The sequence below is a fragment of the Netta rufina genome (genome assembly GCF_964035555.1).
Source record: "Netta rufina genome assembly, chromosome: 5".
Classification (NCBI taxonomy): Eukaryota; Metazoa; Chordata; class Aves; order Anseriformes; family Anatidae; genus Netta; species Netta rufina.
This window is the reverse complement of record NC_140128.1, coordinates 58,272,110-58,299,892: the sequence shown is the minus strand read 5'-3', so window position 1 is coordinate 58,299,892 and position 27,783 is coordinate 58,272,110. Positions and strand designations below refer to the sequence as shown.

Below are 27,783 nucleotides of genomic sequence, written 5' to 3'. Positions count from 1 at the left end.
GGAGTCCTGTGTGCTTCTTAATCATCTTGCTAATGAAAAGTTACCGAATCTCAGAGTTTCCTCTCTGGTATTCTGCTTCTGCATAGCTACCAACCAAGATGACACAAACAAAAAAACAGATCATAAGACAGACTAGTTAAGCAGCTTTTACTAGGAAAACAGTGGGAAAAGTAAATAGCTAAATGATCTAAATTCATCCTAAATTACTTTAGTCATTATGGTAGTTTATTATTCCACTAGAAAGGCAAATTCAAATGCTGACTATTTAAAAGCCATTACTTCAGAAATATACAACATAAATGAGAAAATTAGCATTTTATTAAGAGAACTTGACTCATTTTTACTAATGAAGACCGCAATCACTTGATAATAGTTTAATGAATCCCCTCTCAAAAGTCTGAGGTTACCACAAACAAACACATCACGCGTTTTCGATAACATGAACACAACCATCAGATGTCCTGTACATCAGCTGTGAAAACCAAAAGCAGAGCTTTTCAGCAGATTAGTAATCCCGGATTCAGTTAAATACTGGCAGGATTAATGCTCTTCCCGAGGACGAAAGAAAGATCCTGTTCTAGCCCATAAAGACTGCACAGGCTGCCAAGAGCAAGGGGAAGGGCCTTCAGCTGTGGATCATTAAGAAACAGCCATAAAAAAAATGGGATGTTTTGGAGAACACAGCATCCGGCAAAACGGTGGAGTACTTCTTCCATGTGGACCCAAGAGAACTTGAAATCATTTATTCTGCAAATGAGAAGCTGCATGTTTCTGTGATGGTTTGTTTTGCTGCATCGCTGAGAAAGGAGCTGCTTCTGCTTGAAATGAAGGCAAGAAGGATGGGCTTTGAATTTGATACAGCCAAAAAGAACTAACTCGGACAGCAGACTGCAATCCTTCCCCTGGAAGCCATCAACACTGTTAATCCTGCATGTCCTACTGCCCACTTCCATGTTAGATTTAAAAAACAAACAAAAAGTGTTCTATATGGTTGTGTTCAGCCCTGGTACAGACTGAGGTATAGGTAATAAGGCAAAGAAAAACTCCAATTAATTGTATTATAGAAAAGATCCATTGCCTTTTTTCTTTTTTAATTGGCTTCAAATATACAGGGCCTCATAGGCAACAAGTCCTGGCTTCCCATGACAGCACCTGAGGGGCTCTCACTGTCTGAGCAGCACAAGGGGTGAGCTGAGGGACAGCAAGCCCCTGTCGGACCAGCAGAGCCCACCAGGCAACCTGTTCTGAGTACCCAGCTAAAGAGTGCCCCTTCTTGCTCTTTCTCCAGCTCCCAAACCTCATGCCTGGTGATCCAAAATTCTGGAAAAACATTGGGGGGCTACTACGTGTGGAAATAGCTGGGACGGGACAGGACATGGCTATTCCCAGTTGTGCACTTAAATTCTTGAAGGGTGTATGGGCACAACCAAAGCACTTTTTGCACAGACCCAGGCCTGACAGCTGTTTGTTGTGTTAATACACACCTGAGCTCCGAGGCAGGTGTGGCACTCTTGAAGCTACAACAATATGTGAGCAACCAGGAGATTCTGGGGCTCACTTGTGGCACTCAGATCCAGCCTGTCCAAGTCCCCTGGCTGAGCTGAGCCCTGCAGAGGACACTGCTGACTTCACATGGCATTCAACCACCCAGCTCCCCTCCTGGCTTGAACCCGAAGGTGCCTGTGAGGCTTTTCTGACGTTTCAGGGTCATTTCCTGCACTCATCTGGACCTGCCTACCAGAGCTGGATGAGCTCTCCGAGTTGCTTTCCTCACTTGGACAAGAAGCCCCCAGTTTGTCCTCTCTTCCTTCACAAGGCCCTCCCTGGAGAACGGCTGGACACACAGCTTGCCTCGTTCTACTGTGAAGCAAAGATAAGGATACAGCAAGGCAGGAGAACTGCAAAAAAGCTGCTTGTGCAATGAGGAGGAAAACGGCAGGTTCTTCTGCTTTGGGTGCTACTCTCTCTTCCCTCTACGAGATAATCCCTCCTCCAGGCAGCAGCACCACCTTAGGGCACTCACGCTGCAAGCATTTATTTACCTGTGGCCCTCCCTTCAGTATCTCAGGTCACCCGAAAAAAATCCTTTAGAATTAAATCAGCTTGTAGACAGGTGCAAATTTACGCATCAGTATTTTTGACCAGAGCACTTGTAAGGCAAAAAATCCTATTATTATGAAATACGGTACTCCACCCTCGTCAGGAATAAAATTTTATCATTTCTCCACATGCTCACCGTCACCAAGTAGCAGCACGCTAAGTACTCCTTGAATTTTTATTTTTTACTTCTCAACGTTAGGAAGCCCTCCCAGCTAAAGAAGTTGAGGAGAAAGCGGTTTAAGATATTAGAGCGAGTTCAGATACGGGAAACAGCGCGCCTGGAGCAGCGTTTCCTCCTCTCTCCCGCAGAATAAATGAGCTCAGGCAGAGCTCTCCCTCCTCCTCTGCGCCCGGTTTCCGGTATTAGGCAGCTCTAATACCTCTGCACCAGCTATAACCCCGGCCTTTTTATACAACAGGTCCTTCCAGTTCCTCTTTACTTCCTCATTCTGCGAGTGAGCAACGTCTTCTGCTCGGTTTTCCCCCTCCTGTGACCATCCTACCGTTTCTTGTGACTACCCAATGTGCTGCCATTCACCCTTCACAAAGGTGAGGGGTGGGTGGGAGATAAGCACCACAGCTCATTTGATGTTTCTCAACTTCCTGAACCTTAAAAAAAATAAACAAAACTTATTTTCTTAAAATATGCAACTAAATTACTACCAGTTGTAAGAATTTCAGAACTATTTGCGAATGATAATAAACAATAAAACAAAACTGATGATGGGAACAAGTGTTTAAATTGTGATAATTTAAACTGCTAGCATTTTCCGGATGTCCAAGGGGTAGAACACACAGGCTAGAAGGAAGCTTACAAAATTCCTGCCAGACTGGTATGTGAAAATTAAGCTTCTTGCACTATGGGCTCTTTATTATCCATACTGAACAATGACAGTGCCCTTTCCTAAGCCAAACAGAAACAGTATTTTTTTCCTATGGAAATTTTTAGAACACATGACTGGTAAGAAATCTTCTGGATTTCTAAATTTCACATAAAAGCTTGGAATTCTACCTTGGCCTTAGAAGTCAATTTTGCCTTCATTCTGCACATAGTTTTCTACTTCCGACTGGATCCAACAGGAGGAAAATTAACTGAAGCCCTCCCACGTTCAATGACAACTTCAAAAGTAGTCTTAATTTCAGCAAAGATTTTCAAAAAATAAAATACATGCGATCTCTTTTGAATTAAAAACCAAATACAGTCCCTGTTAACATCCTTGAACACAGATCAGCCACGTAACACATGAGCTAGAGTAACACTGACATTGACACCCATCCTCCTTTACTTGCCTGTCTTATACATTTTTAACCCTATTCAGCAATCCTTAATTGGACAAAATGCTAATATAATCAAATTATATTTGTTCCTGAGTAGCACAAGATCTGGTCCTGATTCTGAAGTTTTGGAAGAACTGTTGTAACATGGGGACTGATCCCACTTTCCTTCACACGCCAGAGGAATCCAGAATACAGGATCTGATGCTAAATTGATCTAACTTCCACTCACTTTCTCATTAAAACCATCGCACATCTGTAAATATAATTAATCACTTAAAAAAAAAAAAGGATCAGCTTTCCTCTGAGTCCACTGCTTTGCTATACCATTCATAAAGAGAATGTTTTTAAATGATATCAATAAAAGTCTGATAAAGAAAGACATAGCAAGTTATAAAGCAAATCAAAAAGGCCTCCTACTCCAAACTTAGGAGAACCTACGCCATAAACAACATAGAAAGAGCAAGCAGTTAAAAAAAAAAAAAAAAAACTTGCCCTTTTATTATGCCTCATTTCACAGTGAATACTCACAACGTCGCAGAAAATCCATTTTGAAGCAGATAAGCAACCACAGCAGTAATTACAAACACCTTATCTTTCCATTCCTCTTCAGCTTGAAGAGCCTTACCTTCATGCCACCCCCGGGTGGAATACTGCTCCTTTCCATTAACACGGCACCGCCAACATCCCTCCTCTTCACTCGAGTGCTGGCTGAAGTTTAGAAGTCCAACACCAGCCTATGGTTTAATTCACTAGTCTAACTACTGAATTATATTCATAACTGGCTGGTGATTAACACCAAACAACCCGAGGCTCAAACAAACAGCACAGCAAATCACTCTTTTCAAACAACCAGTCGTCGAGGTCAAAACATGCATGCTTTTAAGTCACACTGCAATCAACTTCCTCCCCACCCATTCTATTATTTGGTATTCACGCATCCACAAGAGCATGGAAACCACTTCACAAAAAAATCAGGGCTATCTTGGAAGAACCTACAGTGCTTAAAGAGGAAACGCCATTTAAAAGCCAAGGAGAAGGAGAAAGGATTTTGAATAAATAAAACTTATTTCCCATTTGGTTTTTAGATGCTTCCTTTTATCCTGTCATCATTTTACCTGTTACAGGCCACCCCCCAAGTGCACCCACAGTCAGTATCGAGCCAAGGATTTGCTTTCTACACACACACAAAAAAAACCACAACTGATGTCCAGAGCAAGACAGCATGGCTCTGAATCACAATCACGAGGTTCAGTGCTAGCATCTAGGAAAATGTTTTAAATTTTAAAATTGAAGCTGTTAACACAAAACTAAGGAAAACACACAAAACACTTTTTTTTTTTTTTTTTCTATTTTTATGTGCACTCAAACTCATGCTACAGCCCCCCATTACGTTTCAAATACACGTCAATTTCCAGGCAATTGTTTGCTTATAAATCAAATATTTTTAGTAAGAGGTCAGCAATGTCCTTCTAATACTACTTCTGAAAGCAGCGCAGTCTTTAAGACTTGAAGAGCACGAAGTTTTGCGTGGCAGAAGTTTAAAGCAACCCTGCTGACACATGTTTCTGAGCCTGCCAGAGCTCTTGGTTTCTGCTTACCCACCCTGGATCTTTAAAGCAGCCGTGACGCAAGAGAGGTGGCCATGGTCCTGCCGAGGAGGCTGCTCCCGGCACGCTGCCTGTTTGCTGTCCCCAACTTCACTCGGGTTTTAGCAGGTAAACAGAGGCCAGTCACAGTCCTTTCATTATCTGCATAATCCCAGCCCGTGTGATTGCTGCACTGTCACACCAGTGCCCGAGTGAGCTTTCGGTCCTGAATTATGTCCACACACAACACGAACGGGGGAGTGCCAAACAAGATGATTAAGCAGCAAAATATGACAAGGCATGAGTTATATTATTAGTATTCCTATCTATCATTAGCCGCAGAAATGAGGGTTTTGTACAGCCAATAGCAACTATGCATAAATAAAGCTCCCACACTCTGACACGCTTTCAAAATAAGAGCAACTATTTATTTTGAGTAATTCTTTTTTTCGGCTGCTTTGACACCGAACTGTAGTTCGGCATTTTACAAATTACTTCCTTTTTCACGCTCTACCTTGGAACAACTCGGAAGAAAACTCTTCTTTTAAGAAGGCAGCCTTAAATTACAATCCTTTATTTTCAGAGAACAAGAGCGTAGTCATTTTTCAACAAGGTGTGCCAAGTGGCTTTCATTTCGGCAATTCACTGCTTGTATTTAAGTACATATTGAACCTGCACAAACTTTGTGTTCTTCGGCACGGAATGTTTCATTTCTTGAACCTCACAAAATGACTAAAGCAAAAAAGCAAGTTTTAAGTTTTTATACACACAGCCACAATTTATTTATTTATTTATTTTAAATCTCCTCAGCAGCATCTCTGAGGTTTCACACTCATTCCCTTTCATCTTTAGTGATCTGCTTGATTCATTTTAAGAGAGTTGCTTGGAAATGAGAAGGCAAAAGCCAAGAACGGTAAAAATTAGTGCAAGGGCTTGTAACACACTGCAATAAATTAGTACTCATTACACCATGGAATTAGTGGTAGAACATGATACTGAAAGGCACTGACAATCTGTCCTCACAGATGAACTTTTGGGCTCTGTGCAATATCAATTCACAGTTCTGGTAGAAATTGTTTGATATTCCCTAAGATTTTGAGCCAAAGAAGGGAATAACACATTGAAAATGAGCCTGACAGATGCATGTGGTAGCAGTGCTCTAAACAGAAAGACAGGAGAGAGGGCATATGAAGTTAGTTGTACTAAAGGCAGGCAGAAGGAAGCGAGAAAACAGAAGAGCTTAGGTGGGATCACAGTTTCAAATTATTTTAAAACTCCAGCAACACTGCTATTGAACGTGGCGAGGCTTGCCAGAACGTGCTTAATGAGAATAAATGCATCTGATGAAACAAAATGAATTATGGTTTTCAGTAAAAACACTAACACAGCATGCTACTCCTAAGGATTCTGCATAATGAAATAATGATTTAAAACGGTGAATTAAAAACCAAGATAATTAAAAGTTTTATTGCTAAAAAAAAATAGCTGATTGAGCGTGAAGTCCCTTCCTTCTGCAGGTGAGGCAACGCAGCAACAGCACTCCGTTCTGGATTATACCTGCCTTTCACTGGGCTGCATCATTTCTTCTAACCAAGGCTTTTGAAAAGTGTTGGTGACAGTCTGATGTTTGAAGAGAAAAAAACAAAATGAATTCTATCAGACTTGTTTCCTTTTAAATAAGATTAGAGCAATCTTCCAGTTACTTAGCTGTAATAAAAGCAGCCAATCTGAGAGAGTTTGCATAATGTCATACTTAATTTTTGTTTCTTGTTTTTCTCAAACCAAACAAGAATAACGCTTCTAAAGAAAGTCATTTTTATGCTGTATTACTCACAAGATACTAATTTGAAAGCGCACTGAGAAATAAAAAGATTCTGATTAAAATCCTCCATTAATTTTCGATGCCCAATTTGAGACATCTGGATTTTTCTGCATGTTTATGTGGCACCGTGTAGTAGTCAGGACCAGTTCCCACCAAGCTCCTTCGCGTTTTGAGTCATCATCCATTCTGTAAGCCACGACCTGGTGGCTCAGGCTAAGCAGCAAAAAGGGCAAACAGTTTTTGAACAGCTAGCAGAGCATCACCCAAGATGCAAAGAGCTGAGGAAACAACAAAGTGCAATTCCTCCAAGGAAATACCCAACTATTCTAGTCACGAAAGCCTTGCTTCTTCTTCCCAAATCCCTTAGGGCCTTTCTGACAAACCTCCACAGCTCCTGAAATGGATAAGGCTGGGATTTTATGCAGATTTTAAAAACTGAAAGCTGCAAGGGGCTACCAGAAGGCACCACCTAACGCAAGTGAACCTGTCCGTAAGATCCACAGTGAAGCAACCCCCCTGAATTAAGTCCTGTAACTTGTGTTTGACTACACCATAACTTTCAGGAAAGTCCTGACTCTTGATTTGGAAGCACGCAACACAGAACCCAACGTCATTTTAAGAAGTTCCTGCCAGCACATATTTGTCCTCACGATGCACGCCTCATTTCTGGCTTTAGCCACAGCATTAGTCCTCACATCTGACCAGTATTTTCTCCCCATATTGTTATAACCATATCCCCTCTCAACCTCTGGGTAAACAATACAAAGCCTTTCTTTCCCCCAAATGTACTGGGTAAGACATTTGCTGTTTCTTCAGTCGTTTAACGGGTCTCTCTCGCTGTGATTCTCCCGTAGCTTCTCCAAGCATGCCATCTCCCAACACCGTGCTACCTCCTAGCATCGATCTCCCCAACGCCACGCAGAGGTAACACCGACGCCTTTCTCACATCTAAGGGCCAACAAACCGCGCTTGTTTGCCCTGCGAGGATGACACACACACACACACGTTAGTTAATAACAGATGCTAAATGCTTCATCATGCTTAATGATGATAGCCCTATCTAGCTGTTACGCACAAAGTTTCCACCGCCTCACAACACTGACAAATTCGGGCTGGTATTTACGGGCAAGGCAAAAGTCTCAGCCAGGGCACAAAAACCACGGCAGGCAAATGGCAAGGAGCCTGTAGGTAGGTTTTAAAGTAAGCATTTAGTATGGACACAAGTGCATTTTTTTCCTATCTACTCCTTCAGAAATAGTCCCTTTAGAAATTGTACAAGAAAAACCTACTTGTGTGCAGAAATTTTAACCACAATAGTTGCTGTATGCCACCACAGTAAATGAATGAAAAGGGATGTTCATGGAGCCTGAAAACCCCTTTCCATCACAAGCAGGAGCAGCAGCCCAGATAAATGCACATGGGTAAAACTCTTGCCTTGTCTTTGTCTCATTTCAGAGAAGTATTTCTTTAAGACAATTTTGCAGAAATCTGCCAGGTTTCAGTGAAGTTTGCCCGCAATGAAACCACCATTTCTGCGATAATTAAGCTATGGAAAACTGCATTTTCCATTTAGATTCAACCAAGAGATTTTTGTTCATCTGAGCATTGTTTTGTGGCTCTATGTGAGGAATGGCGGGGACATACCAAGAAGCGTTTTCTTCCAGTTTCTATAACACACGCTAAAAGCTTTAGGCACACAATATTAGACATATTCCAAAGGCACAAAGCATTAATCATCTCTTTTGACTTTCTGCAGGGTAAGCATCAAATGCCTTCTACTGGAAACATACTCACACGTGTGCCAACCTAGGTTGCAAAGCATAAATATCTCCATTAACGTTATCTGCCTAATGACCCTGCCCAGAGATCCTGTAATCAGCTCTACCCATGGAACAGATCATACAGGGAACTGCACTTAGAAATTAATTAGAAGTTCACACTTTCCTAAATTAACTACTGTGGTCCTGAGCAATGGCTTCCGCGGGCCTTTCCTCTACGTTCAGGCATGCGGCACAACAGCTTTGCAGAACTTCTTCGTTTCCCCTCTCCACCCACCGAGAGGAAAAACAAACCAAACGTGCTGGGGTGGCACATTGCAGGCGTCCCACACAGCGCTCCCAGGGCAGAAATGACAGAGCTAAGGAGCGCTTACGCTCCAGCTCAGCGCCAAGGTGAGAAACCAGGGCAGCTCCCAGGACCATCGTGGTCCAAAGCAGGTGAAGCAAGCTCCCCCTCTTGGGCAGCACAGCTCACAAGCAGAAGAAATTCAGCGGTCCCACCACCCTGCTTCTGTGCTCTCAGAGGTGGCAGTGCAAAACAAACCCCTTCGGTAAATTTTTACAGTGTTCCACCTTAGAAAAGCATTAATATCAGCAGATACACCGAGCTTTCTGAAAACTTCAAAAGACAACACCAGGCAGCTTTAAGCTTAACTTACATAATCAAACCCCGTTTGAAAATGAAAGCCAGGATGTTGCATAAGCCAAGACAAAAAACTGTAAGACAGGTGGGAAGATGAAGGACTGGCTTGCCCCCCTCCCAATCAATTCTGGCAAAATATTTGCAGCTGAATTCTATTTTTTATTATTATTCAACACTATCAGCAAATAAAATCCAAAACAATACATTTTTAAACCCAAACTCCTCTATCTGTCATATTTTTCCCAGCATCTCTTCCAGCCATCACATGTTTTTTAAGCAAACCTAAACAGCTGCTTAATATTTTCAAGTAGTTTTGGTCCAGGTAGCATCTGCCAACCTCTTCGCTACATTTAGTATCCTCCCACAGCCGAAGCCTAACAGACTTCTCTATTGAGACTTAAATCAGCAGTCTCTTTGTCTCCATGCAACTGCTCTTTTACTGCAAATGGTATGGCAGTGCAGAAAGCACGGTATGAATTTAAGCAGAGGAGCTAATGCCCTGGTAGACAATCTCTAGCTGTCTAAAAGGAAAAATGCAAATTCCCACTTATTTCACTGCAAAAATTAAAATGAGATTCTGTTCGAAGTGGCAGTCAGTCCTGCAGGCCCTCCCTCCCTGTAACCACAGGGCACGGCATCACAGAAGGGCAGGAACTGATTTTTAGGTGTTGAGATTCGCATGCTGCTGGTGCTGCTGGCCCTCCCTCCCATCCTGCCAGGGAATGGAAGCAGCAAGCAGGGACCATGCTGCTCTACGTAGCATCTTTTTTTTCCCTATAAAGGAAATCTCTACTCACAAAAACAAGCTTCAGTGCAATTTGAACCTCCTCACAGGGTTCTCAGAAGTTTTGTAAATGTGTGATTCCAAAACTCCACACTAACATTTTTCTCCTGTTCGATGTTTTGAGAGTGTGGGGTTCTCAGTGCTATGCATGTTCCTAGATACTTGTAAGAACAACAAACATTAGGATTGCAGTGCCAGGTTTCCTTAACATCTCTGATCTTATTCTACAATGTGAAACCAGGAACATTCATGTCTAACATCAACCACGTTTAACAAAAATCAGAAGTACTGGTGGTGTTTGCAGCCAGGCCTGCTCTGGGGTGTGGCTTCATAACAAATATTTGTGCTGCACAGGTTTGTCATTTAACAAGATCACTGCACAACCCTCTCAAACCCAAAAACCTCGTAACATCAGATTATTTGTCACTAAACAAAATGAGAAATCCATCATCCCCTGCCAAGTGGTACCTAATACCTTAGGATTAGACAAACATAGAAACCTGACCTTTGACAACTTATTTAACAATTTTCAATTGCTGTCTATTACCAAAACATACAAAAGCAAAAGCAACACTTGGAAAAGAAAAAAACAAACATCTATATTTACACCTAACCCTTGTGGAACTCAACATGCATCTAATAAAGTACTCTACCTGAAATATACATAGAAAAAAAGTTGAAATTTATGTATAAAAACAGTTATTTTAAATAAATCTTCGTTGGGATTTAAATAAATCTTTTGAAATGTTGGTAGCTGGTTGTTTATGCCTGGTCTTCCCTTATAATCCTCCTGGAAAAAGGACACAGTTTACCAAGTCCATCAAAACAGACGCCCCTAACAGCACCAGTAATTTTGTTTAAAGGTCACATTTTACCAATATGTAGGTTACAAGCAATTTATTTTTAAAAAGTTTTTCTCCTGCATACATACAACTATGTTTATTCCAGGGAATGGATTCACTCAATCTCAAGCGGTCAATGCAAAAAAAGTTTTCTACCCTAGCCATGCACAGAGAAGTAAACATCTTTAAGTTGAATTCAATTTCACGCAATAACCATAAAGAGTCAAAATAAAACAAATCAATTCCTTTCCCTTAACACTGCAGTAGACGTTTCAGATTAGCCCAGTGGTAAATTTCATCTTCAATTGTATCATAGTCCCTGATATGAACTAACATAAAACTTTTGTTATTATTTGTTCATTCTATAGGAATGAAAATACCACTATTTAATTTTCTTAACTAGTCGTTTCTTCTCTGTGGCATCTGTCAAAGTCTATCAATACTGACTTCAGAAACAGAATTTGTCTTTCTAAGTTTTATACCCTCAAATTCTATCATACAATATTCTTCCTTATCCCAAAGCTACAGTTCTGTAAGAGATAAAGTGGATTAAAGACATATTGAGGATTATAGATTATGCAGTTAGAACAAACAGAGGCAAGTATTTCAAGCAGCTGACCCTACAGAAAGGAATCACATTCTGTTCTCGAGATGATATATAAAAATAGACGGCACATTCCGCTAGGAAAATATTTACTTAATAATTTATCATTTAAGAACTACTACTGTACAAATTAAAGTGCAAAGACAGCAGATCGAAATCAATGTGTAGATATATATGCAGTGGTAATACAGCTACAATTTTGATTGTGATTAGACTTACAGATTTTGTTCTATTCTAGCACAAGAAATAGAAAAATCACACTTCTCTTTATCTCAAAGCCCTATGCTTGAAACTGATTCCAACTCTGGGGGGACAGGAGAGACAGAGAAACTCAGTACTGCCGAAAAGTCTGGAAGTAAAAAGAGAAAATTCTCAAGGTATCCAACTGAAAAGCAATGCCAGTGAGATGTAAGAATCAATTTAGACCAGACATTAATAACTTCCTTAATGATCTATATGACTAAAATAGCATACAGACAACATCTTCTGAGGATATTGAACAGGGAACACTGAATAGTGGTAAGGTCAGAAATAATACAAAAGAACCTAAGCAAATTCCTTACATGGCCAGAAAATAAAGTGAAATTCATTTTGGAAAAACACCAGCTAATACGTCTGGGAAAAATAATCCCAAATATAGATACCCAATAGGCACTAGAAACCTGGGAAACAACAGTGCAAGAAACTGCATTGCTCCTGGTGCTCGAGACATGTAAAAGTACATAGGCAAAAGTATCATTAAGCACTGAATGCTTTACTAAAGAACCCAACTGTAATGGAAAAAAGAAGTCTGGACTTTATTCCGTCCTACATACCACCATAGAACTTTTCAATTAACTGTATTTCAAGTATCAGGGTTTTTAATTCAGAAGCCTAATACATATCCAAAACCAAACATGAGAATACATTCACTTCCAAACTGTTTGCTTTTTATTGACCATGAAGCTTTGGCACACTTCACCACAAGTGAATCAACTCAGATCCAAACAACTGAGTTTCTGCTGTGATCGACTGTGCAGAAACAAATGGAGATCAACGATGTGCTCATGGAAATGAGGTTGCCTCAGAATTGACTCCGAAGAGCACGTCAATCCTACTTTCTGTAAAATCCTTAAGACAGTTTCTGCAATGGGAGTGGCTGTTCTTTACCAAGCAGAAGTAAAAGTAACTCACTGAGAAGTATGCTTCAAAACCTGCTTCCAGCCACTTCTCTTTCTAGATATTATGACGTTCCTTCATCAGGGCACTACCTTGAAAACAAGATTTTCACACTGCTAATGTAAATTAAAGTTTCACTTTCTCATTACCAGCTCAGAAACACCTGCAGAACTCCTAATGTTGATTTGGGTTTCTTGGGGGTTTTCTTTTGTAGAAGGGTTGCTTTGGGATGGGAGTGTCTCCCTCAGGAGTGGTAATGGGACAAATCTGTCCCACTTGTCCCTTAGAGACATCTGAACCAAACCTTAACCTGCAGGTGGCCCTGCTTGCCCCAGCAGCAGGGAGCTCCGCACAAGCACGGCTGTTCTCACTCAGGATGTGGTAGGTGGGGGAGAACGGGACACAGAAAGAAGAGGAACAGACCTGTCCTGAGAAATGGGCCATGTTTCTCCTGCCTTTAGCATTCCCTACTGTGAGAAAGAGATGAAATATTGAGATTTCCTAAAGGGACCACTCGTTTTATGAGTGACTTTTTCCTGAAAGATGGCAATTTTAACCTATTATTGGGGGGCATGTGTTTTTTCTTCTTGAATTTAAGGAGGAGTAAGAAATTTCACTTTGTGACCTGGAAGTTCACAGTAATGGGAGGCCGGGGTAAACATAACCTCCAGCATTTTGTTCCTCTCTCCTTCCCTGCCAGGCCTCCTTTTGACTCATCGCGATGAGGTGTCTAGACTTTTTCCAGGAGCCTTTCCACCACTTCGCTTACGCCTGGCGCACAGCACAGATCCCGCTTGCTCACTGCTCTAATGGTAAGGGACTCGCTGCAGCTCTTTTCACTTGTGGCTAACAAGACAACCTGGCAGCTGATATTCTTAAGTTTACAGCATTGATATTCTTTAGTTTATAGCAACGGACACTTTCTGAGTTTATGGCATCCAAAACACTGATTAAGAGCACCCCCAACACACTGCCTCTTCCTCAGAGTGCATTAAAGCATTAAACCTTCCCACACATGCCTACGGGGTCTGCTACTGCACCTTGCCATCCAGTGTACTGAGACAAATAAACCACTCTTCCATGAGCCAAACCCTGTGTCAGAGCTTTAGGCACAATAGATACCCATTACTGCTCCCAGAAGGACTAATAACCACTTCTCTCCATCAGCCCTGTAACCAATAGGCCCTTTCTGATCCTAGAAACACAAACCAGAGAGGATTTTAATCTTTAATAAAATACCTAAGGTCTAGGTTTGGTCAAAAGCAGATAGAGATTTCTATTTTCTCTCTCTGTCTTGCCTTTTCCACCCTTTTTGCACTTTTGAAAGGTGAGAATAAATTTCAACCGCTGTAGTTTCTTCGCACTGGGGGGCGGAGATTTTGTTTCTTCTAATAATAAACAGGAAAAAAAAATATCAAGAAAGCACACGGAGCATACAGGCCGAGAAGAACTACTGCACGAGGAGCAGAAGCCTGCCTCGCAGTGAGGTCTGCTTACTGCAGCAGAGGCAGGACAGCACTGGCACGCTCTTTGCAGGGTGGATCTCTCCCTGGCGGGTCTCGTCTTGCCTCCAGAAGCACAGACAAACAACCACCGTAACACGCTGACGGAGCTTAAGATGATGAACAGACTTTTTTTTCCCCCCTCCCTTTCTAAATACAGCTGATTTTATTATATGGAGATTTTCAATGAGCTCTGCAATCCACTCCACCTGGAATGCCTGGTTTCATATGTATGAGTGAGTTTTATCACCCTCTTGTGGAAAAGTAAGTGAATTGTATCTGTCAGAGGTAATGGGAAGAAGAGGAAAGCAGAGTAAAGGAGACAGTGAAAGAGAACAAGCAAAGAACAAGGAAAGGAAAGCATGGGGTGGGTGGAATAAAGAGAAATTGAAGTGAATGATGGTAACTAGCGATGCAGGGTTAGGGTATAGGATGGTGAAGCACTGGCAACCCAGAGAGGTTGTGGCTGCCTCATCCCTGGAGGTGCCCAAGGCCAGGCTGGATGGGATTTGGGCAGCCTGGGCTGGCAGGAGGGGTCCCTGCCCATGGCAGGGGGCTGGGACAGGGTGATCTGTAAGGTCCAACCCAAGCTGTTTGACGGTTCTGGATTGTGCCACCTCTACTCTGGTCTGCAAAAGCTATCCCAAAAATGTTCTTTGAAAACACCAAAAGATAACCAGCTGCCAAAGTGACTGTCTCGGTAACATTCACTCTGTTCAACAAGCATGTCCACTACGCTGGCTTCAAGCACTGCCTCAGCTGCAATCATCGTCTTTTGCACCTTTTCCATCTTTGGATGGAAAAATGTATTCTGTATAAACACACACAGCTAACTGCTCTAAACTGAGTTCAGAAAACACTTGCTAGACCGAATTTCTTTTTTAAAAATAGACTGCATGGAACATCTATGCCCTGCTCTTGGAACTTGACAGTGGAGAGGACACGAGCTAAACTTGTGAAGTAATGAGAGCTCATGCATTCGCATTACATCCTGCTGGTTAACAAAACAGAAAACAATATCTAATCACCCTAAAGTCTTGAACCATCCTTTCTTCTGTTTCTGACCATCCCCAATATTAATTACATTTTTTTCAGTAGTCTCCCTTTACAACATAATCCACGTGACGGCACATTCAAAACCTTGAAAGCAAATTTATTGCAACTTGTATATAAAAATTTTAACCTATAAGTTTGGTACAAGCACACACAAGAAAGAAACAAAGAAAGTAAAGACGACGTTAAATAAGATTAATGACACCGGACAAAGGCACAGAAACCCCAAGCAAAAGGCCAGCCCGGAGCAGATAGGTATCACAGGCATGGTGAGAAGTGTTAAGGGATGAAACCACAGACAACAGCCAACACAAAACACAGTTATTTCTTCTTAATAACACTAATCTTTTTCTCATGCTCCTCCAAAAGTTACAGACCCATTAAAAATAATAATGCCAACAGCAGATCTTCTTAACTATAGGATAAAAGAATAGCTAAAGAAATAGTTTTCCCCTCATTACACAATGAAGCATATTTTATACGTAGGCACCATTCATAATGAATGGCATAAAACGGGTGCCTATGCAAGCTGCATTTATTTCACTGTTTTAATGAAAGTCTGACAGTTGAGCACTTCTGCAGACAAGATAGAATTTTACCTTACCTTTATTCTTCACAGAGGTGTTAGATTTTTCTTAATAAATGGCTGTATGCGAGTACTTCACCATTATCTGCAACTAGGGGTCAAGTCCGAAAAACGAGTACTTTCGCCACGAGGTACACGCAGTTATCTGCATTTATTCATCATCGTGGAGACACCACTGATAATTTATTTTAACTTCTGCAGAACACCCATCAACGAAGGAAGGCTAAGTTTGTGACTGATGTTTTGCAGCAGATACATTTATTTAAATTCCTAAAATCTTCAACTTTTAATGGTCCCAAACCACTGAATTATGCACAAACTTATAGGAACAAACTGCTTGCCTCCACCTCTCTTTTAACTTGCTCAGTAGTGAAGTCCAATGCTAAATTACTGGAAGAAGCTCTCCAGGTCAGGGAACACATGAAGCCACTGTTACAACAGAGCTAGCAATATGTCCAGAGATGTTCAACAGACATTACAGCAATCTGCTCTTCTATCTCTCCTTCTAGGAAGCTACCCAGAACGGATCCCTTTCTCTTTCTCACTTTCTGACCGTTTAACCAGGTTGATCAACCCAGTTATGTTGTGATCCTTCCCTGCCACGAACTCCTGCAGATGCTCAGGAAGGTGCCAAGCACTTCACGTTCAGAGAAAACTCCCCCAGTTAACCTGACACGTGAATCAGAAAGGGCAAAACGGTGACAAACCTTAATACATTGTTTAAATGCAAAATAATGATCCTAAGAAAAACATCATGAACTGTTGGCAGTGTTTTGCAATGAAATTATTATATACTTTGTTTTCAAGTAATACTATTTAATATAACAGTTAATCAGTACAAGGCATGCTGTGACTTCAAAAATAAAATTCCTATAGAAAAAATAAACCTCCCATGGGCTGAAAATATGTTTTTACATTGACTACATGTAAGAACATACACATTTTCAAAATTATACACACATCACTATCAATTAGAGAAACCTATTGTTGAAGAACCCTGTAACAAGCCATTATCGTAAATCATTACTACTTTTGAACAGAACTGATTTCCCTATAGCTCGACTTCAAGCCTTTGCTCAAAACAGGCAGTTTTTCAATCAAGTGCAGTGACTAAGCATGCAGAAATATTTTACACTAGTTCTTTGGACAGCTACCATATCTTTTCAAAACACTTGATACAGATCCTCACGCTGCAGCAGCATTTTTCCCCCCAGAAAACCACACACAGAGAAGCCACCAACCCTACGGAGAAGTTCACCCCCGTTTAAGTTCCGCTGATTCAACTGTTCGAGAGGGCATGGGGTAATAAAGCAGATCACTGAGATTATCATGGTTAAAAAAAAGAAGGAAAAAAAAAAATCAAGAAGGGGGAGGCAGAACATATTTAACAATCCGGTTTACACTGTGGCCCCAAAAACACTTGCCTCAGCACAAACGAGAGGCAGCACACTGGGGTGTACTCTTGGCAACTTCTCAAAGGTTTGCAACCAGAATAAAAGCAACAAAAAAATCACCAAACTGCATCTGCAACAACCACCACCACAGTCAGCGGGGACTCAAACTAAGATAAAACCTTGCTGTGGGCTTCTGAAACAAGACTGCAGCATTTTTCTAACAGATTTTCCTGAAGTTTTTATGAACGAGCACGCGTCCATTTGTTGGTATCTCTGAATTAAGCAGTTATCAAGATCACACAGTTCCACAGCTAATCCATAAACACTTAACCCTACCAAAGCTCATTGAGCTCAGCAAGTCCTCTCAACTGTTTCAGCTAAGAACTTCTGCACGACTGAGCCAAAGAAATAGCAGCAGTTTGAATGAGCAAGCTGTAGGTGAAAGGAAGTTACCCTGAACCTAAAAATAGTCGATCGTCCTCCTCCCACTCCCCAGCAAGCACAAATAAAGGCGCTCGTTTTTCAGGCAGACACATGCTTCTGATGGACGAGCATGAAGGGACTGCCTCCTTACGACAGAGCTTTACCAAGGAACAGAAGTAGTATCCCATCCCAAGTACTGAATTTTAAAAACAATAAATAAATGAGAAAGGAAATAACTCAATACCTAAACTTTATGTGTGACATTAAATAAACATATAAGTTGTTTATATACACAGATGTGTATTAAACACATTTAATACACATAAGCTCACATTTTTACAAGCACACACATGATTCCAAAGCTATGGAAAACATGCCTTTTTTAACAGTAAAGCTCTGTATCTTAATTACTTATCAAGGCAGCACTAAGCTTCAACAATGATGTATGCTGCACAGAACTGACTGCGTGGCTAAACCAGAATTTTTATTTGTCAAAAGTACTTTGGGAAAGGGATATAAAGGAGGTACTTATTACAGAAAGAGTAGGTTCTATTACAGACCCGTAGGGTTACACTTGGACACAGAAAAGAAAACTTGATTATTAAAGAAATAAATAATCCTAGTAAGCATATTATAGAGACATGCAAGAGAAATACAGACTGACAACAAATGCTTCTGATGATGGTTAAGTCTAGACATTCCTGCAAAGAGTTATCAAGATTTTAGACTCAATCTTGTGAATAGTACAGAAATATATCGTACGCAGTGATTGCAAGTCACTTCACTTTAAAAAATAAAATAATAAAAAAGAAAGAGGTGGGAATGATCATCCCTTAACACTTCAAGGAGGTGGACTGAGAAATTTGAAAAGTAAGGCAACTACGCTCAAGGACTGGTAGCAGGCTAAAGGAAAAATCTCCAGACCTAAATAGACTTAAAAACACATAAATAGAGACAACTGAACAGCGACAAAGACCATTAGAAAATCAGGGCTAAGCAGAGAGGATTTCTCAACACCTGCAGCTTCACTAACACACTGTTGGAGTAAGAAGTTTTATGTTGGTGTTGTTTGTTTGTTTTATATGGTCTTAACTTCCAAGTCAACATTTGTACAAATGCACATTTTCTACAAGTGTAGTTCTACAAAACCACATTCCAGATGTGGGAGACAACAACAAACAGCAAAACTTTCAAAAAGACGGAATGGAATTGGTGCATGGCCCTCTCTAAACACCACTAAACAAATAGATTTCAGAAACAGAAATCTTTAAGACCATTGGAGGAATTATTCTACAAGCACCAGATGTTTACAAAATTAAAGAGGAAGTTAAATATAAATTTAAAAAAAGAACTGCCAAGAGCACAAGAAAAAGTGAAGACTTTAATTATGTATGACAGGAACCCCACGCATTAAGGAAAATAACGGGGATAAATCCTTCTCACTTTTGGGATTAGGGCCCTTTTCTCAAATCTTACACAGAGTTGGCCCATTATGTCCAGATCTATGTCAACCAGAACAAGTGCAAAATTCTTTATAATAGTTGCAGGATTGATGTTTGATTCACCATTGATTATGTGCAGAACTAACCAAGTTCCAGCATTTCTTCCAAACAATAAATGAAGAGTCCTGGGATCTATTACCAATTATGGAAATAAAGCAAAATTTGATTTTGGAAAGGCACAGCCATTATGAACCCACATTCTTGTTTATAAATTAGGAGAAAGTATTTAGTTTAGATATTTTATTCATAGTTGGTTGGCATTTGTAAAGCATTCCAAATTTCACAAATGGAGACCAGCACAGAAATGACAAGCAGCCAAACCCCCATGGAAGTCAACAGAAAATTGAGGCTTTCTTCTTTTACAACTCAGATAATAATAATCATTTCCCATGCGTACAATTCTGAAGGTGGTATTCTAAAAACAAACAGCTTTTTTCAGTCTTAAATCTTATGATAAAGAAAATATTTTTAAAAAATCATATGTAGCTATGTTTGAAAAAGGTGGTATGCATCTTGCAGTTCTCACTTAAGCAAAAGTCTTCTGGAGTTGATAGGATTTTTGACTGCTTAGCACTGACAGCATTCAACCTACAGATAGGATTCTTACGAAATGCTTATAATAAAAATCTCACCTGTAGGGAAATAACATACTGATCAAAAGCAAACAGCATGTGAAAGATTTTCCCCTTTTGACTATGCAGTGCTCATTTGTTGCCAATACAGCAGTTCTTTAACACCATGGAAACTATCTGATAAATGTATTAGAAGCTCAATAAATTTCATAATATTGAGGTAGCAAAGCAATTGGTATTGTTGACAGAGAACTTCTGTTCTGAGTGCCTGTTTTAATTAAGAAAAATTATCTAAAACTAAAAATTATAGTTTGAGCTGAGGCCTGTTTTCAACAAAAACATGCACTAGTTTAAAAAAAACGAAAGTAACTACACTATATTAGATCATTGGAAAATGTGGAAGAATGATAGGGAGCAAGAGGCATACCCTGAAATTAAAAAAAACAGGATAGATTGCTTTAAAATTTGCTAAAAAAACAACCTTACTTTTGTACTTGTGTACGGTTTGCTTTACCTTATTCATGTATTTTTGATATGAATGAAGGGGGAATACTGTGAATTACATGCTACTTTTCTGCCCAATTTCTCAAGATGCTCAACATTTCTTCATAAGCCATATGATCTTTTCAGTCATCTGCATGTATGTCTTCATCCCCTGGCCACTCCCCTACTGTTACAGGTACTGGCACAAACAGGACTGAACTCAGCTTTTACAGGCAATGCTGAAATCAGTCTGTTTTCACATGTCCAGTATTACCAGACACTTTTTTCCCCCACTAATTGCTTTCCAGCATTGCACTCCTACTGCTCTTCTGCTCAGGACTTCCAAGCAAAAAGATATCTGTACAAAATGAAAGTAAAATCATCTGCCAGTAAGCAACATAAGCAACACCCCTTGCCAGGGCATATACAGTACTACCTTCCACTACAGACCAAGCATGATTTGAGGCACACCACAAACTTGGTTAACAAACTCGGTGTGGATTTGGCTAAGGCACAGAGGTGGATGTAGGCATCCCCAGAGCAGGGCTCTTCACCAGCACTGCTCTGCCACAAACCAGCTTCCTAAGGGACCTGCCAGCCCTGATGGCTCTTTAGAAGCAAAGGCAAAACGTGAAACCATAATACAGTGCAAGATACACCAGGCAAGAGCATGCAAACATTTAAATACAAGTGAGACTGAAACATATTTAAGAGTTCACACATTGAAAATGCAGGACAACTGCATCACAACTTCCATCAGCACTACTTGTCCCATTCATCTACACTCAAAACAAAGGAGCAAAGGCTGCTTTCAAAATGTTATACTCAACATCAGTCATGTTGTAAAAGGGAATTCCAAATTAGATTGAGTTACAGTGCAATAAATAACAAAATAATTAAATTATCAGAAATGTTAAGTCTTGACTGTAGGAGATCACAGGAGATTTTTGGCTCAGAGCCTTCCGAAGTCTGAACAGAGCCCAAGAGAGCCTCAGAAGGCACCTTGCGTTTTATAAATACATCAAGTGTTTGTTTACATAGTGCTAAACAATACACACACTTCTGCTAATTAAAAAAACAATAGAACACATGCTAACAACTTCATTTCCCTATACTTTCTTTACCTGGAGGAAGCAGCACTGAAAACTCCACTTCTCACTACGTTTCCTAAGTAGCAAGTTACCATTCAGACTTGTCCATAACACTGAAACATATTCTGTCTCCTATTTCTCTTTCCTGAAACATTTTTATTGCCAAATGAACAACAACTCTGACTTATCTGTTTTTGCAACACACTCATGTATGTTCACCGAAAGCAGCAGGCTGCATTAAAACACTACCAAAACAAGCCATTTCACTATATATGACTCTGCCCCTGGGGAAAGGAATGAGAGCAGATAAGATGTGACAGATGTGTAGTCACGTCACTTAATACACGACTGGAAGGTGCTCAAATCATTATGGTGACAGGCGCAGCATAAGAACTTGCAAAGAATGGACTAAGCATTTATCTGGTTTGCTGCACACTTGATACTTGTGATCAGAAAAAGATACTGAGGTCCATGCAGATGCTTCTCTGAAAGAAGACAGCCTGCAACTGTCAATATGCAATATAGCTCTAATTAAAAAAAAATAGAAGAGCATAGCACGTATAGCTTTGTCTGCAAAACCCCTCCATCACAAATATAAAATACATTTGAGGTTGAATTCAAAGTCTGTCCTCTAAAACTTTCCTGTACTGGAATTCTGAAGAGGTTTGATTCAACTTGAAACTTAGCCAAAACAAAAAGCTTAAATAAACCTAGCAACTGTAGATCTCTAAACTGATCTCAATTTTTCAGGATCTTAAAAAAAAACAATTTTACTGATAACTCTTCTATTTTGGTTTGGAAGACCCAAATAATAAGGATAAAATTGGAAATCATATGGTTACTGAATAAAGTAATAGGACTGGTCACTTGTTTGAAGATAAGTGCAATCCCAAAGGCTTTAAAAGATTAGGACTTCCAGGCAATTTTCCAGGAAAAGAATAAAAAAAACGCAGAAGGGTTTTGTTTTCTCACTCCTTGCAGGTTAAATACTCCTAGTTGTCACAAATACCAAGAACACTGATAGGTAGGTCAAGAACATTTCTAAAGAGTAGTGTAGTATTTAACTGCCAGTGTCCTTTCAGGAGGGACCCCAACCCCACTGTTGTTTCAGATTGTCAGGCCCAAATCCTACAAACTGACCTGTGCAGGTAGATCCCTGTGCTTGCGGGAATCCGCATTAAGGCAGAGAGGGAAAACTACCTCACAGGATCAGATTCTTAATTTGAAGCTGGACCACTGTAACTCATTATGACACTAATCATAAATGTCTCAACAACACTCTCTGCGCCCCATCTGTTTTATCTTATTAGAGTTTTATATCTCAATCCATGGGAGTAGCTACAGGAGTCAAATTAAGCACCTGCATATGACCGTGTTCCTGCAAGACCAGGTCCTCAGTCAGAGCCAGTGTTTTTCCTATGCTTGAGATCTAGTGCGTTCCCTGAAAAGGGCTACACAGAGTAAAATAATTTTATCTTTGATTTAGTCATTTATACAAATATAAATCTAAATGTTTGCCAGTCATTTATCCATTTAACCAAAGGACAAACTATTCACATACTTAAAAACACTGGCTGCTGCATTTCAGAGAAATGATCAAAAGCAACCTGCAGAAGTATAAAAATGAGTTTTCAAATTATTTTAAAGGAACATTTGCTTCTTTATCATACTTTCACTAAACAACCAGAAAATTTTGTCAAAGAATATTCACTGCAGACTACAAAGTCAAAAATCCACCAGCACTGGCAGACCCTGGGCTGAAAGATGGCAAAGAGAAGAAGAGTCGTGCTCCAGAGTCACTCCAGGCCTAACCCGCTCTTCTGCTCTCCAAACGGGTCAGTGGCAGCCCCAGCACGGCGCAGTTGGATGGACCTTGCTTTTGGCTGAGCATGGCCATCTGGGCATTCTCACACACATCCCACAGAAAGAAGCCCCAAATGTTTCAGTAACAACTTCAGCAGAACAAATCCTACAATCTAAGTCTCATTTAATTTAAAAGACATACATATAAGGGGCATGTGGTTGTTGTGTTTTGCCTGTTTGTTTTCCCTCACCTTCTCTATTCCTATCAAGTAGCATGGCTAAGAACCAAACCAAAGTGCAATTACACATCCAATACATATTTCTGTACACTGATTACCAAATTTGTCAAACAGGTAGAGGACAGGACATGGGAAATCTACATGCCTGCAAAGCAAAAATGGGACAGGTCTCATATTAAACTTATTAATCCTGTTATTTTACAGAATTATCAGCACCAACTGTGCTTAGTTTCATTAGCTGTAATAGGGAACAAAAAAAGGAATAGAAGGGAAAAAAAATCTAAAAACCAAGTAGAACATTTAAGAATTCAGTAGAAGGAAACGCATCTGGAAGGTGATTCCCTCTTCCACACAAGCCAGATGCAATTCTCAGAAGTGTTGTCAGCCCCTGTATTTTTTGCTGAAAGTCAGTGACAACTAGGATTTAGGGGAAGCATTCAAGATATTACAGAGATATTGGCATCCTTTTAAGAGCTGTATGCTGGATCATGATTTTCTTTCCCAAATTAGAGGTTAAATTTGCCAGCAGAAATTCATCTGGAGCAGGGATACGCAGGCTGTCCAAGCAGTAGTGTCTTGCCTAAGACCTGATTGGCAGAATCTTTCCTCTTGAGATGTTGCAGCTCATGGGACCTTTCAATTTCCAAACCCAGCAGAAGCCAGGAGCTGGGAGTTACCTACTCACAAATGCTATCTCCTCAGTAATGCTTTGCTGTAGATCATTCAACATCTGCCTGCGGGCTAGATTTGGCACCAGGGCCACAGGTTGCAGAACAAGGTAAGATCCTAAAAGTCACGCAGTTTCCCTCTGCTCACAAATCAATCTGCCCTCGCCAAAATTATTGCTCATTTAGCTCAACTGCTGAGCAGTGTGTGCGCCTTGAAAATCCAAGTCATGGTACGGGTTAACATTAGCATTTAAAACTTCCACAAGTATCGCAAACAATTACCACACCCTCAAGTCACAGATAAAATATTTTGTAGAGCTTAAATACATACATTTCTGGCATGAAACATTCCTCATCACTGGCAAAAATTCCCCGCAATTTCTGGCAATAGAATACTTTGAGTTCAGAAGTCATCTGTAAAGTAAAATTGTTTTGGTTTTGAATTAAAAAGCATTCTTGATCTTACCTTTCAGCAGAGGCAGGGGAGTTAACTCAATAGGCTTGCCCTGAGACCTAAACTGGGAGGAGCTTTGTGACCTCTTCTGTCTGGCTTTTCTGACGGACTTCCGAGAAAATCCGTCTACTTTATCCACTGATGGAGGAGTAGTTGGTGCTGAGGACATATCCCTACTGAAGGAAAACAAGTATTACAAACATATTCCAAACAAATGAAAAGGGTAAAGATTAATTTAAACTTTTCCAAACCCTCACTCTTTCTTTACCATTCTCCTTCTGACAATTTACCCAGACAGTTTTAGGAGAGAGAACCCGCCAATACATAAGCAAGCCTTATGGAATAACCTTAATGGAATACTGTAATTGTTCTTCTCTCTCCCTTGTTTCATCTGCCTCACACTTGCCAAAAATCCTGCAACAGGAAAAATTCAGACCTAATGATGACATTATTGTGTCACTGGAACTTCATACACCTGTAGACTTAACACAGGATTGAAGCCTTGAACTATATATTGTCTGGGACAAAGTACCTTGAACTCATGCTGTGAGGCACCATGCAAGCTAAATAATGGGTACTTGAAAAGGTACAGATGTCTGTTTTCACAGCAGAGTCATCAAAATGAATAGGATGAAAAAAAAAACAGTTTAGTTGCCACAACTCCATATAAGATTTTGCAGCAACATAATAAAGTACAGCAGCAAGTCCTGTTATGCTGCACAACTGCCCTAGCACTGACAAAGTTTACATACTGCTTGTTTACTCTCCATTTTAAAAATTCTCAGTTTCTGTACTGAGTCTCTCAACACGCAGTTACTCTATGTTCTAGCATTTCTGTAATAATAGCAGCGTGGTAGCCATAATAGTTCTAAGGGCATAAGCCAGACAAGGTTTGCAGAGAGAGGCAGGGAGCCAAGAGAAGGTTTCTGCAAGCAAAAGTTTGTTTGTTTCCCAACTCTATCAGCTGGTCTAAGAAATAAGCATTGCTTCTGCCTATAAAGCAGGCCTTGGTAATGCTGCTGTAGCTAATTCCATACTCCTCAGAAATACTGAAAAGAAATATTTAAACAGTGAATTCACCCACCCAGCTACTGTATTCACCAATCTTGTGCTGGCTGCTAAAAAGGCCTACCACATCTTGGTGCAATACAGGAGCAATACTCAAGGAAAACAAGAAAGGAGGGATTTTGGCCTACATCCTTCAGGCAGCTCTGTGTACAGTTAACTTCACCAGCACGTGCACCTCTGCTGAAATCCACAGACCTATCCGCATCGATAGCACGACGAGCAGCAAGAGCAGTTGTGTTGATTTCAGGAGGGCCACGAGCTCGTGCAAAGTTAAGCATCGGCATAAGCACTTGCAGGATCAGGGTCTTAGAGCGTGTCCTTGGAAAGCATTACTCATCCTCAGTGTCTGTTGACTTCAATTACCAAAGTGACTCGGAGCCTGAAAGAAGTTGATTCCCGAAGATCGAGAGCACTTATGAGTACTTTTTTTATTTATTATTAAAATATTTGTTTACTCGTGTGCTTCAGAAATTATTAAATCCATTGAAACAGACGTTATTTGGATTTGTCTTTTAGAATAAAACCTTTGGAAAGCAGGATTTACTGCAAGCGTAAACAAGTTCAGAAAGACAAGAACTGTTTAATGCAAAATTATAGATATGTGCACTAAATCTATCAAAAATGGAAGTGCAAGCTCCAGAGCTTCTTGAAGGAAGCATGTGCAGCACCCAGATGCTAAAGTGTGCAGCTGGCATTACAGTAACAAAAAAAACCTTACACCATCTTTTTTATTTTTCCTGAGATATTCTCCACTACCAACTCATACTTGCTAAATATAATATGGTATCGGCAACAAGATCCTGCACCTTAAACCGGCCTTGTTTATCATCTGGGGGGGAAAAAAAATGCCACCATCACCAGGGCATTCAGGGCCCAGCCAAGATTAATAAATAAAAAAAAGTCAGATAAACTGAAATAGAATAGCCTGTACTTCAGCAGCCCACTTCTAAGATTTCACCAGTCCGCCAAAAAAAACAGGAGCCCGAAGTTACCTGTTACATAAAGCAAACGCTGGGGATACCAGAAAAAAAAAAACATATACGTGGAGCCTGAATTTGCTGGCCTTGTTTCATCTCGTCAAAAAGATTCATCTCCTCATCACGTGCATCACTGAAGTGTAACCGTTTCTGCAGGGATGCCTGCGCCCTCTCGCAGAACGAAATTACCGAAATAATAATAATAATAACAACCACAATAATGGACAGCGACCCGAGCAGATCACTCAAACTGCAGGCTCATTGTGTCAGCGAGCAGCTTTCCTGACACTTCCCTGCTGTAAATTTAGTAACAGTTTCCCTAACCTGCTTGATAAATTATTAAAACCTCATTCGAATTCAACCAGGCTACATCCTAGCAGCCTTACAGTAAACACTGAGCTCTTTTTTTTTTTCCCCTCATCCCTCCAAACGAGCCCTCGCTCCCCTCAGCACGGCGCGGCGGCGAGCCACGCTACCTCAACGAGGGGAGGAAAAATAAAAAATATGAATATATATAAGATGAAGGGAGGTTATTGATTGCGTGGGGCGGAGAGCTGAGGGGCTGGGGTCGCTCCCTTCACCACAGGGGCTCGCTTCGTGTGCTCGCCCCGGAGGGAGGGGGGGGGGGGGGAGCGGTGCAAATACCGCCGAGGGGAAGCCGAGGGGGCCCCGGCCGCCTCCTGCCCGCTGCCATCGGCCGTCCCCAACCCCGGGGCACCCGTCCCCGCCGGCGCCGTTACCTTGACCCTCCTGGTTGAGAAGCCGGAGGAGACGGGGCGGGGGCGGGCGGCGGCCTGAGCCGGGCTTCGGCGGAGCGCGGCCGCTGCTTGGCGGCGGCGGCCCGAGGGCGGGAGGCGCCGGGCTCGCTCCCTGCGGCGGCGGCGCCGGATCCTGAACGCCCGGAGCTCGTAGTACGGCCGCAGCCGGTACGCCGGGAGCCCGGAGTAGGCCCGCAGCCTCGTAGTAGGCCCGCAGCCTGTAGGCCTCGGCGTTGGCGGCGGCCTTTCCCCGGCGCAGGGCGGCGTTTGGCGGCTTCGGGCGGCTTCAGGCGCGGGCTCCGCTCAGTCCCATGCACTCGGCGCGGCCCCTGCCTGCGATGGCCGCTGCCTCGCTCTCACATTCCCGGCGGAGCCCTGGCGGAGGGGCCCTGAGGAGGCGGCTCAGGGGGGAGGAGGAGGAGGAGGAGGAGGTGGAGGAAGAAGAGGAGGAGGAGGAGTGCGGGCCGAGCCGAGGGGGAGCGGCCGGGAGGGGGGCTAGCGACGGAGGCTGAGCGCTGCGAGGGGCGGAACGGGGCTGGAGCGGCGGCGGCTGCCTCGGGTGTAGCGGGGGGGTCCCGGCGGGCGGCGGGGTCGCGCTCCGGCTCGCTGCTATTG

At 41.5% G+C, this 27,783-nt stretch overlaps 1 protein-coding gene across 4 annotated transcripts in view; it reads right to left on the bottom strand.

The window, feature by feature from the left end:
• The window catches only part of PPP2R5E (protein phosphatase 2 regulatory subunit B'epsilon), a 74,845-nt gene extending 47,340 nt beyond the window's left edge, over positions 1–27,505 (bottom strand). Inside the window, exons 1-2 of one of the 4 annotated variants that reach the window (XM_084288127.1) lie at positions 27,151–27,505; positions 24,378–24,541 (exon numbers count right to left, since the gene is read on the bottom strand). In XM_084288127.1, coding sequence (XP_084144253.1) covers positions 24,378–24,534 — 157 coding nt within the window. In that variant the 5' untranslated portion in view covers positions 24,535–24,541; positions 27,151–27,505. Of the gene's footprint in view, positions 1–24,377; positions 24,542–25,561; positions 25,614–27,150 lie in introns of those variants that run through there. The other 3 variants (XM_084288125.1, XM_084288123.1, XM_084288124.1) reach the window with 3 other exon arrangements.
• Between the last annotated feature and the right edge of the window lie 278 nt (positions 27,506–27,783).